At 41.4% G+C, this 20,511-nt stretch overlaps 1 protein-coding gene across 1 annotated transcript in view; it reads right to left on the minus strand.

The window, feature by feature from the left end:
- Positions 1-20,511, minus strand: part of SPECC1 (sperm antigen with calponin homology and coiled-coil domains 1) — a gene marked incomplete at its 3' end in the record, with an annotated part of 75,174 nt that overhangs the window by 23,127 nt on the left and 31,536 nt on the right. The window contains exons 3-9 of the mRNA XM_082008628.1: positions 14,931-16,498; positions 12,855-13,062; positions 12,144-12,217; positions 11,400-11,578; positions 2,356-2,501; positions 2,034-2,134; positions 691-772 (exon numbers count right to left, since the gene is read on the minus strand). Of these exons, the coding sequence (XP_081864754.1) occupies positions 691-772; positions 2,034-2,134; positions 2,356-2,501; positions 11,400-11,578; positions 12,144-12,217; positions 12,855-13,062; positions 14,931-16,498 (2,358 nt within the window). The remainder of the gene's footprint in view (positions 1-690; positions 773-2,033; positions 2,135-2,355; positions 2,502-11,399; positions 11,579-12,143; positions 12,218-12,854; positions 13,063-14,930; positions 16,499-20,511) is intronic.

A 20,511-nucleotide genomic window follows, 5' to 3' on the forward strand; every position in this document is an offset into this window, starting at 1 on the left:
TCCTGCAGTTTCACTACAGGTATATTATATTTCATCTGTCCTTAAAAATTCAATAACCTGGTGTTACTAGCTTTGACTCCAATGCAACAACTACATTCAGGACTAGATAACCAAAATAAAGGGCCCTAGAGAAAATGGGAAACAAACACTGGTAGAAAAGAATATTAAATGACAAGAGAACAAAAGCAAAGTGTGAAATAAAAACAAACACATGTCTTGAGAACTCTCAAACAATTTCAAGCCCAAATATGACTGCTCCTAAAGCAGTCACATTGGTATCTGAAACATTTGATGTATTTCAAATGAAGCTCAATTTAAAAACAAATAAACCCCGTAAAAGACAGTGCTTTGGACTTGTTCCAGATACATACATGTTGAACAAAATCCAGTCCTCTCCAGTTCCACAGCATGGATTAGAGAGGTGCCATGGATACTTTGGAATAAAGAAGGCAAGTTTGTGTTGGCAAACCATAATAAATCAGCTATTTTTTAGTTTTCTAGGGCTATGATCAAGATGGGAATGGAAACATGGCAAAATTAATAAGCTCTCTAAAACAAAGACTCTGAAGACACTTTTTCATGTTTCCTTTGACCATATGAGAAGAAAAACAGCCCAGGCAGAGGCCAACAGCTAATGACAATCTTTTGCTAGTAAAAAGAGGCAACATTTTTATGTTTACTGCAACCTACCTGCAAGAGGAAGGTCTGAAAGATCCGTGTGTCTGGCAACGCCCTTGCTGGCTGGCTTGGCATTATTATAAACCGAATGTCTCTGTGAAACAAATGTACAAAAGATAATTAAAAAATACTAGCCATAATGCATAAATAGACAAACAGAAGAGATGTTTCTGCTGTCTCAAGATCACAAAGCAGGTGGATGGACACAGAAACCTTTCAACAAGGTATCAGCTGTACCTAGAGCTGGATAAATGGTTGTGAAAAATAAAAGGACAAAGGGACAACGTTTCTAGCTGGTAATACATTGGTTCCTGAATTATTTCACATTTGTATTTGCACCTTCTTTTTCTCTTGCCAAACATCATCTAGTGTCACAAACCCAAAGTAAGAATGCCTGTTCCTAACCCTGCCTCTGTCCCCAGCACCCTGAATCATGTCAGAAGGACTCTTGTCTCTGCACCAGTTTTCAGCATTAGTCCCCCCTCAGTGAGGCATTAATAGAAGGTTCACAGAACTCTGTTCAATCCCATTCTTTAAAATTCTTTTGCTCATTCTTTGAAGGAAACGTGCTCACACCTTTGTTAAGTAGTCTTTCAAAGTCATCTGATTCTTCAGAATACTTACCTAAACACCCTAGCCTCACAACTGTTTTTATACCCAGATTCAGAGGGGAATATCCTGTTGTGAGTCCAGTGACCACCCAGTCAAAAAACATACAATGGCATCAGCCATCGCAGTCTGATGGTATGCCACCTTCAGCATATGTGGAAATCGGGAAGCACAGTGCATTTGCCTCTCCATCGTTCACAAAAGCAGTATTTCCAATAACGTTGCACTATAGATTTGAAAACTGCAAACAGAAAGTTAACTAACTGGTGCGGTGACATAAGAAGTACTACATTCCAGAGCAGTTATGCTTCAGTAGGAAAAAAAACCAAACTGTAAGAGCTCTTCATTCAGCACTGTACGAACTTACTGGATAAGTGGGAGCGTACATCTTAGAAACTTATCATCCCATGTCTCTCAACTCACATGCCAGTTACCTAGTTTAGATTGATGTTTCTTGTAACTCGGTCTCAATAACTGAAACCTACTTTCTGGTCAACAGTGATTAAAGTTCAGAATTGTATTCCAAAGAGTTCACATCCGTCCACTGAGACCTCTAAGCTGAAGTCAGAGATAAACTCACTTTGATCCTTTTTGTTAGTACTACAGCATTTGATGTTTCACTGCAAATAAACAGATGAGTTTCCCCTTCCTGCTGTCAACATATGCATGCTGAAGCTACGTCATGCTGTAGCAAATACTGCATCTATGCATTTTAAAACTACAAGGATGGAAAGAGCTCCTTTTACCTGCATGGGGGAAACAGCAGCTGCTGGGGCTGTCCTCACTGGAATTCCACTTAGAGGGCTCCTGGGGACCTTGTGAACTGTGATATTTTGTCCAGTGCTACCTGTAAGGAAAAACACATTGAAACATTTGCATTTCAAACCCATCTATCTCCCTCTTGTCAGAACAGGGAACCACTGGTGTAGTGACATTTCACAGACAGTATTTATGTACCAAGCACTGACAGAAAATATCCATTAAGAAGCAAGCAGCAGCACAAAATAGCAAAAATTACCTGCTCACTACTAGAAAAATTTTCTACTACAAAATACAATATTCAGCTACCTGAGCATCCTAAGTCAAATGATTTTATCAGTGATTTCACAGTGGCTGCAGATTCTGATGGTGTGGGAGATGCTCTGCTAATGCAGACTCCTTGCCAGCGGTTGGTTGTATCAGCCTCTAGAGATTCTACTTCTTCAGCTGTCAGCCTGCAAAGCAGAAACCAGATCAGTCAGGGGCAACAAGAAGTGCAAGCAGAGATTAAAGGTCTTTATATGTAGGTAAGGCAAATCCAACGATGCACATCTTTTATTGTAAAGCCCAGAACATGAACCACTCATTAGAATGTTCATGTTCTTTTCTTGGAGTGCCTGGCAAATATTAAATCATTGAGCTTGACAAACTTTTCTGCATTGTTAACCGTAGCATTCCCTTTCCCCATCCTCATACAGGATGGAGAATTAAGATAGAAAAAAGCAGTTTGATGAGACTTTTGAGTAATCAATCATCGATAATTACGTGAAGATGGGCTTTCAATATAGCACAAGGGCCAAGGGGCTACTGTGGTCCTCGTTATACTGTGTCTAATGAGGAAAGTAACCAAAACGAAAGATGTTATAATTGGCATGACCACTGCTGGAGTAATTGTTACCAGTTAAAATGCCGTAACTGAAAATAAGTAATTGGACAGGACTCATGTAAAAGCCATAATAATTAAACCAGAAAATGATAAAACATTATAATGAAAACTTTGGAAACTCAACTCTTACAGTTTATCTACAAGGACATCTGCTGAACAAGTAAACTCTCAATCACAATCCATAAGCAGTCACACGGGGAATAAAACTGTTGAGTGCTTTATCCTAGCAGGCAGAAGAATACCAAAATTCAGTGGCTGGAATGAAGATAGACAAACTCAAAATAGAAAGGCGGCTTATATTTTAACAGGCAGGATCATTAAGTTAGACCATTGGAAAGAAATTTTGAAGTCAAGATTAGGCGCTGGACTTACAGGAGTTAGTACAAGAAAGTCCACAGCTGTGTTCAACAGCAAATGTAATCATACACTGTGTAACTGCTGCTTCTAGTCATGCATTTCACAGATCTGGCTGACATTGCTTAGCACTGACACCGTACTTACCTGGTAGCTCTCAGGTAAACTTCGAGTGTAATTACCTAGCTTTAGTTTAGGAAAGCTGCAATTAGATAATAAAGTCTAGTCACATAAAAAGAGAGTACTTATACATTACTTTCCTGATCTCCTAGCTGCTTTAAAAAATGCATGCTGATCTATAGCTTCTGAGGTATCAGCACTTTTCCCTACTCTTAAGTATGTTAGGCACCAAGAGCTACATGAACACAAAACCAGGAATTATTTTGTAAGACGGCTGGAGGACTCCATCCAGAAAGTGCCTATGGGGTTGAACTGTTGAGCTAAAAATAGAAGTCAGTGTCCTTTTCTTTCCCTTTTGGCATCACAGTCTACAAAATGCAAGGGGCTAAAGGGTGTCAATAAGACAATAAGAGTGACTCACGTTTCTATTTTTGGCAGAGCTTAAGGAGGTGCTGTCTTTAAGCAGACATTGGCTATTTCTTTGCTAATTCATTCAAGCTCCTTGTGTGCCAGGGGAGCCTGCAGAGGCAGATGGCTACAGAAAAAGCCATTTCAGTTCCACTCTCCATTTAATCCAATAAGGAAGAAAGGCAGATTGGATAAAATTCACTCAGCTCTGAGGGAGCCAGTGTTTTGCTGACTAACTTTAAGTTCTACCCCTCACTTTTTCCTCCTGTGGCTTCATAAAGCATAAACAACAAATCAACAGGTCATAGCATCTGTACTTCAGTTATATGAAAACACAAAAGCTAAAGAAGTCCTTCTAGTAAAAGTAGGGAGGAAGGATAGATTTCTGCCTCAAGATACCAAGCCGTCCTATGCAATTCATTACGCTTTCAAGAATTAAATAGGCCACTATGCAAGGTTCTGTCCAGTCTTCCAGGTAAAAAGGGCATGCACAAGGCTTATGGACTACTGTCAGACTAAGAAAGGAACTTAGTGATGATGCTCCATCGCTTCATTGGTTAGGATGTAACTCTGAGAACAGCTCAAGCCTCACATAGTTTCCTCAGTCTATCCTTTGATTGCAAAAGGATGCAAACATGTTAAATAAAGTTAGAGTAACTAGACCAGCCTTTATGCTGTGCCACAGAAAAGTCCACTGAGGAATCACATGCCATTATTCTGCCATTGTACAGAGTAATTATGAAGATTCAAGTGCTACTCCCTGTTCCAATTGGTTAGGATGTTTCCTGTAATCTTAAGTCTGTATATTTGTAATGGGCTTCTAATGCACCCTGAAACAACCTCCGAGCTTAAACACAATCACATCAGAAAACAGAGGCCTCTCATGCTGCAAACCTTGCCGTGAAAGGTGGAAAGAATAGTGCTGAGACCAATTTGCTTCAACTAAAACCACACATGCCAGCCAACAAGCAATGAAGAGTTATGAAACTTGGTGAGTATCTTCCATTTTTAAAGAGAAAAATCTGTATAAGTGGATACACATACATGTACATATATGGGTTTCTTAACAGAGAAGCAAAAGAGTAAGAGCTTAACTTGCAGTAGCAAGCTAACTCAGGAGGACAGTATAGGAGAACATGACTTAGAAAGATTAATGACAAACCATAACTTCAAACAAAAAATGACTCCTTGTGAACAGAATTTATCCAGCTTAGTATAGCTTAGGCCATTGAAGACGACTAAGCAAGCTCTGCCACAAGAAGGATGGATTTGAACAAGATGTCATCTACTGCTGTATGCTTTCCTTGAAACAAGAATGAATGGTTTATATGCCGCAACTGCAGCTGGCTTAAGTAGAGCAGCTCCAGGAGGAAGCAGGGCACTTTAGCCACAAAGGAATGAATATGTGCAGTCCTTTTCACAAAACCGCTGCCTAGTTTCATTCATTCACTGATGAGAGAAGTAGATGAAGTAAGCATTCCTCCAATGGCAAAAGTTAGTCTCCTCATTTTCTAGGTTTGGAACATGTGGACAACAGACCACCAACAACTGCAAGTCTTTGTGCTTAATGTATAGATTTTGGCAACAGCAGCCTTCATGTGTTTCTGAAATTTCTAAACTGCTCCGATGACCTCTTTGTTACAGGTAGCCAAGGACCACAGAACCGTATTTTCAGAAATAATTACTCTGCAATCTAGTCTTTGACACAGTTCCTGTCATTGTTGTGAATCTTCCTGAACTCCAAGGGACACAAAGAAGAGACACACAGTTACTTATGCACAGAACAGAAGAGAGGCCAAGGGCAGGCAGCAGACAAATTCCAGACACGTAAACATTTATTTGGCACTTCAATATATATTTCTTAAATATAAAACCCAACATTCAACAGCTGCCAGCACAGAAAAGAAAGGCAACACAAGTGTGCATATATGCATACGCTCCAGTAGCACGGCACAAAGGTGAAGGCCATGCCAAAGCCAGGACATCCCGCAGAATTCTCTACTAGCTCAGCCTGCTCCGAGACCAGGCCCTTGCTAGGTCTTCACATCCAGGAGGAAAGGATAGGAATCCCACAGCCAAAACATGAAATTCCAGTCCTGGAATGAATCCTGATGATCTCCTGGTAGAGATGGTGACTTCTGAGTTTCTCCTTAGCATCCAAGTAAAGCTCTCTCCAGGTGTCTCCAGTTGCAAAGCTGAACTTCAAGTTCCCCCTGATGATCATATACCTCACCTGAGTTAAGGGCATGAAAAAGATTCCTTCCTGAGAGGATATTTACTAGGGGCTTGATATACTAATTTCTTTTCCTTTGGATCTCTCCATCTGCAATTCTCACAGCCAGGGACAAACCTCACTTGCGACATTCTCTGTGAAAAAGTCATAGCAGGACGTGCTCCTTGGGCACCATCCTGCTGCCTAAACACACACACCGAGTTAGACATGCCACCCAGTGGTGAGTGCCTTGTCAACACAATATTAAAAATCTGAGGCCATCAAAGCAGCTGATACTGAATAACTAACTTTATGTTTCTATTCAGTTTTCTTGCTGGATTTCAGTAAGCTATCGCTTACTGAGTTTGTGTGTGTGTGTATACATACTGATCTGTATGCACACACGTATTTAGACACACACAGACAGATCTATAAATACAACACTATATGGAGAACTCATAATGTGTATGCACATTAAATTTTACAAATTAGACATACACACTCAAGTTTTATTTTTGGCTTAAGCTTAAAACATCATGTTTGAATTTCTGTTTCAGGGCAAATACCCCCATCCCTCAAAAAAAGCCCTCAGTTACTCAGTTCCCCAAATCGCTGTGATCACTTCTCATGGCCTAGTTGGCTTTAGATTAATTCAGAACTTTTTCCACCTCATGGAGTCTTCTGAAGGGAGAAGCCTTCTGAAACAAAGAAATAGGCTCTTGCCCATGGGGAGGGTGTGGACCTGAGCAGCATTCACACTTTGCGATACACTTGACTTTTGCAGGGCAATAAAAAAACTGGAGGTGCTTTCTCGAATTGAAACTTCCCTTTTTCTGCTGCAAGTTGAAGGTATATCCTGAAGTGTCTCACTGGCTATGCATCCATTCAGGGCTGTGTTAGCTGGTAGAGATCAGGCACCTATGGAGATACAGACAACAATCCGGGAAGTTATAAGAAGCAATACATGCCCATCCTGAGGTACAGCTCTCCTTTACAGTTAATAATCCCATCATCAATAGAGGGGAGAGGGGAAAATGCTGATAACGTTGCAAGACAGTTGGAGTGCCTCAACACTCCACTAACTCAGCTTTGGGACATGATGAGCAAACAGCAATACAAAATACAAAAAAAAAAAATCTACATTGCTCAGATGGGAAGAAATTAAGTATTTAAAGCCAGGGAATCAATTTCAAAGTACAAGGATGGTAGTGTTCCTGGTCTTCCTCTCCTCTAATTATTTAGGACTATTCATTCAAAATGGGTACATGAACCCATCCAGACAACTACAGTTGCTCTACCTCAGTCAGAATTCTTGTTTCACGGTCCTTCCACCAAAGAGGATGAAGTAATCTCCATCCAGTGTAAAAAACCAACACCCCTCTCCAAAAAACAAACACCCAAACTACTCTGCAGAGTAGTTCTAGTCACTAGTTGTTCTAGTCAATAACTAGAACAAACAATACTTCAAGGACCCAGCTCTGACATTCTAGTTTGCTTACTTTGAATGACAACAGAATGAACTATCAAATCTCTATGAGACAGAACAGCTGCAAAACACAGGCACAAATGAGCAGCACATCAGCACATACAGACTGACAGCAGGGTTTAATACACAGAGTACAAGCTTATTTCCAGGAGAAAAAGCATGTGACACTGCCATGCTGTGGCATTTGAGACTTTAGGAGGAAGAACAGAAGCAAATTAGTGGGATACATCACAATGTTCACTTTAGGCTTCCGTTTGGAGATTTGGTTAAATTTTTTATTATTCTAAGAAGTTGCTCATTTAATTACAGATATAATTTCTCTGCCTTCTGAGTACTACTCACAGCCCAACTGTCTTCCCTCCATGTTCTTGGTTCAAGGCGCAGTTACAGTGACAAAATAATTTTGAGAACTTGAAGGGAAGGAGTCAAAGCAAGACCTTGAAACTTTTCACTGCTGCTGAACAGTGTATTGCTAGAAAGGCTTGGAAAAGGGTGTGTAATGAAGCCAAAAAGAGCTGTCCATAATTTGGGTACTTTCAGCAATAACTTTCTTCCTTTGTGTTACAAACCCAATATAGCTTTTTTTTTCCCCACCACTTAAATATTTGATGCTAAAACAGCTACAAAAGTGAATTTATTTCCAAGGTGAGTGTTCTGAAAAGACAAAACTTGCTACAGGATCATAGGGTAATTCAGGTTGGAAAGGACCTCAGGAAGGCACCTAGTCTAACTTCCTGCTCAAAGCAGGGAAAGCTATGATGTCAGACCAGGTTTCGTAGGGTCTTATCCTGTCTGGTTTTGAAAACCTCCAAGGATGGAGACTATGTAATCTGAATTTCCACCACCTGTGAGGAGACAGTTATGACACAGTGGATTGTAAGCTTTTGCAATCTTCTCTGCAGAGAAGTAACATTAATTAGGATGTAAAATATCATAGAAGACTGTCCAGAACATGGATTAATCAATTTGTAGGTTACAATCAGTACTAACTTGGGACAAATTAACTCCTCTCTTCCTTACTCCATTTGTTTGATGCTGATCCAACCTCCCCCCAACATTCTTAGTGATAGAATTAGACATTTAATCTGTGTTAAAGATGCCTTTGGGAGGCTCTTACCTTCATTCAGATGAACTCTGATGACCTCATCAGGATTTTTTCTGCAAGTTCTTTGGCTGTTCCTGAACCAAAAATGACTTTTTGTCTGATTAGAAGAATGTAATGGTGAAATCAAACTTGGAGGCAGGAACTCAGGCAGCCACAGGCAAACATTAAAATGGCAAGATGTTGTAGGAGATAAATTGGCTTCAAGATCAATTTATGAGGCGGAGTCTAATGACCCTCAAGAGATGGCTGAGATTTTGCCAAAAACCTTTGAGTAGCAAGCTATTTGGAAGGTACATTTTCCAATCAGAGCTTAAAAATCAGACAGGAAACTTTCACTAGGGACTGTCAGATACTCAGCTGAGTGCACAGCTGCTCAGCATTAGCAAATATGAGAAATACTTTATAGACTGTGTTACAGTATCGTGCTACAAACTGTTTCCACCAGTGCTGAGCATGCATTAAAAGTCACCACAGGTACCAGAATCTACTGCTGATTCTGAGCAGTAGCATTTATGAAAGCTGACTAAAGGCAACAGTGAGAACATCCCCAGAACTTTCTGGGTGAAAGAAGCTGAGGTGCTGGGGAATATAGTGACCTCAGGAATGCAAAAGTAACTGGGAGTGTAGAACTGGCTCTCAAGCAGGAGCTTTGTCGACTTCAAGAATTTGTTTTATAGCTGGTACAGTTTTAAACTTTCAGTTCTTAGCTGTTGATCACTGGTTTGTTTAGACAATTACTTACATAGGCTTCATTACCTTCTCCATACCACTCAGCACATAGATTTTGCACTCCCTGCATGGACACTGTGAGTCAAATTAGTTATACTTAAATTGATAAATGCAAAATTTAGTCTCAACACCTGTCTTTGAAAGAGAATAAATATTGCCCACTGCAGACAGTATATCTGGCTCCATGACCAATGTAATACTCAAAGCACGCTATACAGATAGTCAACATGATGCAAAGACAGACATATATCCATATGTATGTGAAAGAGAGGGAGACACAAATGCCAAAACTGACTTAAATACATGTCTGAATACCTCCTTCTGGAACTACGTACGTATGGGTTCCAGGGGTCTAATTTCAAAACCAGTACTTGCAGCTCAGGCTTCTTATGCCAAAGAGCTGACAATGCAGCCATATTCCTTATACATGGAAGATAAATATCCCAATTTTCAAATTAGCAGGCCATCTTCTATTCAATTTAACTATTATCAAATACATCTTCAGATTAAATAATGAAATAATAAAGAGGGAAAACTACAAGTATGATTCCTGCCCTTATATATGGGCCCTGCTCTAAACAAGAGAAATTTCATTAAGAACAAATTAGGAATGGAAACAGAGCCCAGAACTTAAGTACTGTCTGGTAATCATTTTGTCTGAATTCATAGTCTGTAATAGCTTTTCTTTGCATCCTCTAGGGATTCTGATAATGAAACTGGAGCTTAAACACATTCCTTTGTTTTTCTGAAAATGAGTATTTCTGTTCCTTCAATCCAGGAATTCTGATCCATACACCTCCGCACAAAAGCCCTCCCATCTACTATACAGCTGCTGTGTAAAGTCCTGAATGGAAAACAGTGAGCAACTATGTGCAACATAAAGCTGGACTGTTGTTACTGCACCTGAAAGAAATGACAGGATTCACCGTGTTCCTGTGGCTATGATCTACTAGAAGAGAGATTAAATGGAAAAATCTAGAGGAGCAAAATTAATTTGGCACACATTTTTGATAAATAGTACCATTGTTTGTGTTATTTTGTCCGTCTTGGTTCCCCCTGTACAAGTTTTCATCACTGCAGCTCTGTCGGCTCTGCTTGTGTCAATGCAAAAAAAGAGCAAAGCACAGTCATCTTTAGAGACTTTGGTTCTTCCTTCTAATACATTTTTTGTTTTCCATTTCTTCTTATTTAGTATTTCACCTTTAGTATGATTTTTGGAATGAAAGGTGGTACATAAAAGGTCAGGCACTGCATAAAAGCCACATTGTAAGGCATCTGTACCAGCTCCAGGTTCAATTGTAAAAGTCACTTTTGTTCTTACCATGCTCCTGCAGAGGGAAGCCCCACATATACAGCTTACGACGCTGGGGTGTATCTCTGAACGGTTCACAATTACTGTTCCCTCCTCAACCACTGAGACTACACCAATTGTTTTACAGGTGGGTCCATTGCATGAAGAAGTCACTGCTGGGCTAAACGGTAACCCAGGCCACAGTCCACACCATTTAACACAAGCTAACCACATAATAGGTTTCAAATTAAGGACAGGAGATGCGAGATGAGGAATCCTACTACTTGCATTGATCACTCAGTCAACATATATCAGACTTGCAGAACAAAGAAGTTCAGCTAATCGTCATTTTAATTTGAACATACAGTCCTTGACTACTCTCAGGTTAAGTAGTTCTCTTCTGGATGTCCCATTGAATATATGTAGCCAACCAATCTTTTCACAGATAGTTTAATACAGCTGCACAGAGTTATGAAGGCAATAAAACACAGTGGAATACCATACTGAGAACAAAGCTAGAAGAGGATACTGGCAATTGTTAATATTTGCTGATTAAAACCTTCATGGCCTAGTTGACAGAACTAGATCGCCAAAAAGAAAAAGAACAGAAACATCTTAGAATAAGAGACAACAAAATCTGTCAGAAGAGTTAAAAACAGACAACATGCACATCCAAGCCAATGAATAGTTATTGACAAAGCACTGTTTGCATGCATGTTAACAGTCACAGAGATCAAGTCTTAGCCTTTGTAAGTAACCAACCTGCTGCTGCCCTTCACTTCATCCAGCTCCTTCTGCAGCCTGGCACTCTTCTCCTCTTCCTCCTGAAGCTTCCTCTTTACCACACGGAGCTCCTGCTGGGCTTCACACTTAATATCATTGGCTACAACCACTGCAGTCTGCAGATCAGCTTGAAAACGCCTCCACTCTTCTGTATCTTCCTAAAAAAGATCAATTAGAACCCCAAACTGTTTGCTGTAAAAATGCAGAGCTCAGCACTTGGTTATTGATCTCCTTTCAGTGATCACAAGCGACCAGGATTTCACCACAATTTCAAGGTGGTGCCAAGGTCAAGCTAAATACTTGCCTCTACACAGTATCAACAAAGCTGCCGAAAAAGAAACTGATGCTCAGATCTCTGCTCCAATACAAAAAGTACAATCAAAATTTTTCCTATAGCTATTGATCATTCAGACTTGTGATACTACTACAAGCACTGTTGCTGAAAAGAGCTCATTGCTACTAATGAGTCATGAAGCAGGAACAGCTGGCTGTTCCAAAGTAGCAGAAGTTCACAGGTAGGGAAAAAAAAAAGTAATTTGCAAAGGATGTATTATATTTTTCCTTCACAGGCAAAGATGCAGCTAAAAATGAGTGAAGAGCATGGAGAATGAAAGGACGTAGAAAGAACTTTCTGCAATTGTTCTAGAAAAACACAATGCTTCTCTCAAATCCAATATTGCAATAAAAGCTCAGCTTAGCTTTGTCATGGAGTATAAGCCTTACCTTCATTTGCTTAGTCAGAGCCTTCAGCTGCCTCTCTGTATCTTGCTTTTGTTCTTCCAGCTTCATTGCTTTACCTATGAACAGTAAAAAAGGGAAAAATTAAACACATAACGGCAAGGGTGAAGAGTGAAAATGGGAGGGGCAGAGCAGACAACTGAAATTAAGATACTCTGTCAATGGATCAGGAATGGAATCAACAGTAGATTTGTTATTCAAACATCTCTGAAATAAGTCGCTATTTTGAGGCATTAAACCTGACTTTTAAATTCACAGAATCACATGTACAGGATCACTTCTGCACACACACCACGGGAGCGCTTGAGGTGACACTGTGCCACTCATTCCACCAGGTGGCAGCTACCCTTACACAACACGACAGCAACCTCGACTTTCCAGCTCTTGCTGCTGCTATTCCCTAAAAGCTCTTTAAAAGGCCAGTAACTCCAGTTTCTAGAATGGGCAACTGAAAAATGAAGATTGCCCATTCGCTGAAGAATGACGCTCAGACACTGTCTCTAATATTATTCCTGTAGCAGTAACTGTTACAATAGTGACTTTTACACATGAACAGTAAGGACTGGCCAAAATCGGAATACTTCTACAAGTGAGGCCCTTGTCACACATATCAAGACATGCCTCCTCCTCCGTGTTGCAGCCATAGCTGAGCCCCCTGAATAAGTCCACTTAAATCCTTTTTTCAGCTCCACCTACTTTCTAGGTCACTGATGAGCTGGTTATTGTGAAGCTTTATAGCACGATGTTGTTCCACCTGGTCCTCCAACTCGAAAATAGTCTCTTTCAGGTTTTTTATATCTGCTTCGTTCTCTGCTGTTTTTTCCTGCAGCTTCTGGCTGGTCCTGCTCAGTTGCTCAGCCTGCCGGTCACACACCTCCTTCAGCTGACCACACTCATTCTCAGCCTGGAAGGAAGGAAAGCAAGCTGCAAGTCTGTCTAATTTTTAAGAGATATCACTCCGCAATTTTACTGGGCATCTCATGGACTTAAGAACTGAACCTGTATTCTAAGCATTATATAAAACTGAGTTTCAATGTGAATGAGACAGTTTCAGGAAACATAAATGAGCTATGAATGTCAGTTCTCTTAGCTGGTAATAAAGATAATAGAACAAGATGCTACAATGGAAATTAAATTTTCTATATGATGACCGTAATTGCCAACCGATCTCTGCAGGTAATGGACAGAGAGGAATTATACTCCTGGAAACCTCCACATCTATCTATGTATCACATTATGAAACTGCCTTAGGGCCAAGACAACAATCAGTTTATCCACATTAACAGTTTTGCTGCTTTTACCATGTGCATTTTCAATGGATTGTGAAAACATAGGTAGTAGAGCTAGCTACTGCAGGTAAGTATATTTTCTGGATATAGGACATCTGGAATTACTGAAGGGGGAATCTGCTGCACTTCAGTTTGTTGGCTCAGGCCCACAGACCTATGATTCCAGGTTTGAGGGAGATCTCCAAGTACGAACAAGTTATGGAAAAGCAAAGCATAGGCTGCCAATTCAGTGAGTAGCACTAGCACAGCCTGACTGAAGGGCAGCCTTACAGAAGCCTGTGGTCTTATTTGGGTGTCACAAATAGCCAATGATTCAAAACAGCTTAATTCAAGGGAAAGGAAGAGTAAGAAGGAGGAAATCTGTGGTTTCAAAACCAAGCAATAAAAGTTTGGTACAGTCTGAGCAATCAGCAGTTTTGCATTTATTCTTCAGAAACTACAGCTCTAGCAAGCACTTGGGAGCTTCCTCTACTAACTCCATTTGCTGTGGTCACCTATTTAAGCTGAAAGGACATCTGGATTTTCTAAATCTCTCAAATCCTGGAGGTGCTTTTTGGCAATGCTCTCTTCCTCTGCAACTAGCCAATTTTACCGTTCTTCTCATGATCCCTTCCCCACACAGGAAAGGCTGCACACACTGACTATCACTCTTTCTGCAGTGGTGGGACATCATCACTAGCTTGTGCTTTATTAACACTTGTTCTATGATGCCTCACATTGCAGCTCTTTTCTGAACATTCGGGATCACACAGAGAATAGAAACCGTAACCGACTTAAGCTTGCTTGGAGCAAAGCTACAAACTACCAAATGAGGCAGGAAAAAATTGTCTGAAAATAAATCTATTTTTTTGCCATTGCTTTACCCATCCCAAAACAGAACACTTCTCAGTTTTGTAAAAATACTTTAGTTTTACGAAAATTATCTCATCTAGAGCTTGACTGTGCATCATTAGTCATGTTGCTGTAAATATCAGCTTCTCTGAGCATTAGCTCATGTCCTAGTGTTCTCATGACCAGTGACACCTATAATTCATTACTAATTAATCGTTATTAATTATTCAGTATTTAATATTTGTTACTAACTACTCATGCCCTTCTCCAGTCTGGATTACCAACTGATTTTTGCTAATATTTGTTCACATAATACTAAAGTAATTATTTATTGGCCTGTTCTTTTGCTCCAGTTTTGATAAACACAATTCTATTTACTAAAATAGTAAATTCTGCAGAAGATAGTAGGGGAAATTAGTTTTGAATTTACAAACATAGCTATGCTAACAGTTATTCCTGGGAAAATATGCATATAGCAGCAGAACCAGAAACAGTATCATATGACCCCAGCTTCCATTCAAAACTAATTCATGCAATTTAAATCCTGGAAATTTGTGATCAATGGCTCCATGATAACCTGAAGACCAACAATTACCTGTTTATGGAAGGACAGACAAACAACTATTATATTATACAGCTGTTACTGCTGTACCTTAGATAGCAGACCCTGAATGTGCTTCAGTTCACTGTTTGCCTTCAGCAGCTCTTGTTTAAGCTCAGTGCAAGATGCTTCTAACTGATCCTTTTCTGCATGGGCTACTTTCAGCATCTCTTGCACCTCAGAATTGTCTGTAGTACACCCCATCGCATTGATTTCTGCGGCTTTTTGTTTCTCACTCTCTAACTGAGTTTTGAGAGAGCCGTTCTCAATTTTTAGACCTTCTAAGGCAATTTTACAGTCCTCCAGAGTTTTTGTCACTGTGCTGTTGCTCTTCTGTTCCACTTCTAGAAGTTTAAGCAGCTTCTCATTTTCTTCTCTCAGGCTTTTAATCACCTGCTGGGCATCTTGATGCTCCCTTTCTAAGCTTCGTAGGCTGCTGGTTAACTGTTGCTGAATGTTGAGCAATTTCTCTCTTTCAAATTGTGCTTTTTCAAGAACTTCTGCACATTTCTGTTCCAGTTCAAGGACCTTCCCCTCCTGAGCTCTGCTTTCTTCATTCTTGGATCGCTCTTGGAGGAGAGTCATTAGCTTCTCATTTTCTTGGCTAAGCTGTTCTGCTCTATCTCTATGCTGATGAAAGGAAGTCTCCAGAAGAGCTTTCTCTTCCACTAGCTTCTCATTTTCTGTTGTCAGCTCCTGCACCATTTGCTGTTGATCCGACAGCTCCTGCAGAGTGGCTTGTAATTCTTCTGCTGTGCTGTGGTGATTCTCCTCCATTTTTTGTATTCTCTCTGTAAGAGATGCAACAGAAAGGTCACTAATATTGTTTGGAGAACTTCCTGTAGTGGAGCATTTGGAACCTCTGAAGTGGTTGCTGCTGGAGGATGTTGGCCTGGAAGGTACATCTGCTATATGTTCAAAATCAGATGCATCAGGTGACAAGGAAGCTTTAGTTACATCACTGCTGGAAGAACCTGAATTGCACAGCGCGCCCCCACTCACATGCTGCCTGTGCTCATCCATTTCACCTCTTGACACGTTTTTTGATGGGCTTCCAAAACTGGATTCTTGGGTAGTTGGGGTTGGGAGGCTGCTGTCACCTGCACTGCTTGTTGTTGTGTCTGAGAGAGGAGAGTTCTCTAGGTAAAGCAATTTCTCTTTCAAAACACGATTTTCTTCTCCCAAGCTAGCAAGCTCTTTTTGAAAAGTCCTGTTTTTTTCCTGAAGGGTCCGTATTAATGGATCTATGTCAACAGGTGATATCGTCTCTAAATTTTGGTTGGAAGCACCCATTCCTTCAGCATTAAGTGACCCCTTCTCTTTGCATTTCTTCAATTCACAACGGAGTTTGGTAATTTCAGAATCTTTCGTCTTTGCTTCTGCTAGGAGTTCTTTAACCTGAGATTCCAGAACAGCCTTGTCACCAGTTTCATTCTCTTGCTTGGACTTGCTAGTGGGGCGCACGTGTTTGGTAGGAGTCGGTGTACCAGAAGAGGTAGGGCTGGGTTGTGTTTTCCTAGTATTGACTTGACCACGCAATACAGCTCTCTCTCTGGATACAGATGATGATATTTCCCGGGGTGCTGGAATCCCTGTGCGCTTTGCAGCTGAAACAGTTCCTTGAAGAGATGAGGCAAATTGAGTTAGTTCATATAGTACACAAGTCACACAACAATGATAGAGCCTAGAGCAGTCTTGGAAAAAAACACCTGAGTGTTTGAATAGGTTTAGTCATGACTGTGTGGATTCATGTTTCACAAAGGCTTGTATTATTTTGCATTTCTTCCTCTCCCACCCCCCGCAAAGGGACACAGTCTGCTGCACTTTTTCCCAGTGTAATAATACAATATGTAGATGGTGCAACACATGAACTGCAAGCCCCAATACCAGGATATTAATTATTCGAAAATAAAAATTCTTTACACTACTTTGTGAAATGCTGAATTTAAACCTATTAATTTCTGGGGGAAAGTTCCGTAACTTAAGAAAACATACCATCTTTGAAAAAACGTATTTTTATCGTACATGAGTATTTTATCACACAAAACTAATGTATTTGCATTATGCTCAGCTTATGCAGATCATCATAAAAAAGGTCTGAAACATTTATGCTGACTGCAGATTCAGTGAAATACAAAACTCTCCTGGCACTTCTAACACTAAGACAATTGTGTTGCTGCAGCTTCTCAGAGACGGATAAGAGATTTTTCACATTATAAATTCCCATCCTCTTACAGAGGAAAAACAAAAGGATGTTGTTGGTGGTTTTTTTGTTTTGTGTCCCCCCCCCCCCCCAATGCAAAGCATTATGTGATTACAAGGGAAATAAAAGTTTGAGTTACTGATCTTCATCTTCCAAAGCTCTTTTTTGGAATATGGGACCATGGGTACTGAAGAAACAGTAAGAGCCATCCTAATCACAAAAGTATTAACAAGCTGGTTAAAGAAAAGAAGCTGGTTCAAAGAGGAGGTATTATATGCCACTATAAGTGGCAACACTATGAAATTCCTATTTTAAGGACCTTACTCAAAAGGAAAAGACCTACAGTACAGAGCCATAAGTTTTAGGATGTGGTACAATGAAGAGATATTGTCTGATGTAGCCACATAAACAGGATGCAAGAAGCAGTTATGCAAACAGAAAGGGCTAGTACGCCAGTATTTGCAATAAAAACAAGTTCCAGAAGCACTCTGGGGAGAAATCCTCAAATCAATTGCATCTCCCCGCATTTGGGAGGCTCTCTTTGCCGATACACTTGCGCAGGATTCACAGAAAACCAAAGGGCAGTTAAGGCCAAAGGGGGAGCAGACTCCCTGCTGCACAACTGCATGGCTGCTGCCTTACACAGCAAGCAGCTCCATTAGCCTCCCAGAGCATTCTTCACACATCGAGGAAATCTCTCGCAGTCATGCAGGGAAGCGAAGGGTTAACATTAACAACACGCAGTTTGCTCAGCATCCCTTGTGAAGAACGCACTAGGTTTCTAAAACCCACACAGCCAGGAGCCCCTCCTCCTCTCTCGACACTACACACACTCTGCAGCAGGCGCAATAAACACCCCAGACAAAGAGCAGCTGAAGAAAGGACCCCGAACAAAGGCCTGTGCTGGGAGGAGAGCACAGAGAGGGCTCTGTGGCGGCAGGGGCACGATAAGGCCAGAGACAAAGGCTCCAGTGTTTCTGGGGAGAGATAGCAGGGCGGGCCTGGCTGGCCAGCGAGCAGCCCACACAGCTTCATCTAGTCCTTTACAGCTGGAGACGCCAACATGGCGGGGCAGCTCCGGGCTCCCCTGCGGAAAGCCCAGCGCGGGAGGAGAGGGCAGTTTTTCCACTGCAACTCAAATGGCTGCTGGTGCAACTCCAGACCTGAGAACTCATTTCACTTGTCAGCACCGCAGGCCCCCGGCTCACTGTTCATCCCACTTCTTAACCTGAGGGCTCCCAACTGCCACGTTCCAGCACCTGTAAGCCCCATTCACACTGAGCTCAGCAGACGAGCGACGCTTTTAGTGTCACTGCAGCTAACACCATAAGATGAAGGACAAGAGGAAAACTGAACAGACCATGACGTGATGTGTTGCTTCCAGCTCAGCACAGCTCCTTCTTGCTCAGAAGCAAAGGCTGAGGTGGGGTGAGCCCCAGGCCTCCAGGCGAGAGCGCGCACGGCCTTGTTTGAATGCGTCTCTCGAACATACAGGACGACGGTGCCCCGAGTAGAGAAGCAGTACTCACGCAAGCTATAATCATACTATAGATTTAAGATGTAAAATACGCATTACAAATGGCCACATGTTCTTCAGTGGCACCTAAAGGGTGGATTTAAAGTCTTCTGTCATGTCCTGGACTTCTATTCAACCTGAAGGGTTTTTCTACTGTTATAATATTATGACAAAGCAAGTTCCCTGAACAACTCATCCTTCCCGCCCACCCCGGACCTAGTGCAGTGAGACATGACTGTCATCTGGTCAGCACATGACTGGGGAGCACTATGTAAATAGTGGGTAGCACTGACTGGGCAGTATGATATACGTTACAACAAACAATGATGCTACTACACACTGGCATAAATTGCACGGCACTGAGAAAACCACCTTTTCCTAAAAGAAATGTAGCACTTCTGGTAGCAATACCAGCGTGCTTCTATTGCCACCAAATGACAACAGCAACATGATCCTGAGCAATGTAAGACGTATACATAAGGATAACAATTAATGATATTTACCTGGGATTATCTGTACTTCACCAGCTTGCCAACCGGTGCAGGTTCTGAGCTTACTCAACCTGTCCCATGTGTTTTGTAAGGCTCCATGCTCTGCTGACTTGTTCTGTCATAAATCACAAAGCATTTGCTATCCATCAATAACCATTAACCAACCTGTTTTTTTCATGACGCAGAAGTGTTTATGTATTTTCCTCTCTCCACTCTCCAAAACAGTGCCATGCAATACTAAAAAGCCACAGAGAGCCCGGAAAAGAAATAGTTCTGAATACATACGTATGTTGACTACAAAGCACCGAAACAAGTATAAGCATTACTTCGAGGTTTATTTTATGGGCAACTCCCCCTCTGAATGACCTTGAAATTGAGCAGTGTAGCAGTTATAAATGGAACTGCCAGCCCCACAGCCCGAGGCACCCACAATGCAGGAACTGCATTTAGGGCTGTAGAAGTCACCCTGGTGACCCGATTAGCTCAGCACCCCACACTGGTTATGGTCTATGGGAGACTCCAGACAGACACGTGCCTGCCAAGCTGCAGAACCCGATCCAAGGTTAATTATGCTGCTGCATAAAGTGGCTGGAATCACACAGAACTTCACTTCCTAGAAAGTGCTGGCTTTTTTGAGCAGGGAAGAGAAAAACAGTCAGCCCTGCATCTTAAAGGAGACATTCCAGCGAAAAAAAAGCCCAAAACATTAAATACCTGTTTGGCCGAAATGGTGCCATGGCACCTCATTCCTGCTTTCACTGTTCATCCACCCTGCCCAACCTGTTAGCTTATTCTCTTGCCAGCTTTGAGCACAATCTCTTTCTCATTGCCCCATGTATCCAAACTTAGGCTACCTCTGACCAATAGTATATTTATCATTCCCTTTGCACCATATCTAACCTCCCATTCTCCTAGTCCCAGACGCACGCTGTTAATGGACTCAGCTTGCGTTCCCCGCTTCAGATGAACTGGGAATTATTCCTGAATTACTCCACTGAGAATTACTGCCTGAAAACCCGTTTTGCTCAGACTGAGGTCACATCATCATCATGTTCCTCACCGTGGTGCCCAGTAAGAACTCCATTTTCAGTATCAGCCATATTATTCAGGTGTGAAGGATTACACCTTAACATGTATTTTTCAAAGTGCTTTAAAATTCACAGCTATTTAACTCAAATGCTCTGAAACACATAATTGTTAACTCTAGGTTACAAGACAGGGAAGCAGAGAGAAATGAAATACCTCACCCAAGGTGACAGTAAGTCAGCAAGGATCGGGACCCTGGAGCTCCTGCCTGGTGGTCTGCCGTGCAGCTTTACTGTTTGTACCACTTTCTGCCAGGGAATACTCGCTCACTTTCCACTGGTGTCAGAAACAAAGTGGGACTTCAATGAGATAGAAGTTGACCTCATCTTTAGCCAT

The sequence above is a fragment of the Phaethon aethereus genome, assembly GCF_964289735.1.
Source record: "Phaethon aethereus genome assembly, chromosome: 19".
Classification (NCBI taxonomy): domain Eukaryota; kingdom Metazoa; phylum Chordata; class Aves; order Phaethontiformes; family Phaethontidae; genus Phaethon; species Phaethon aethereus.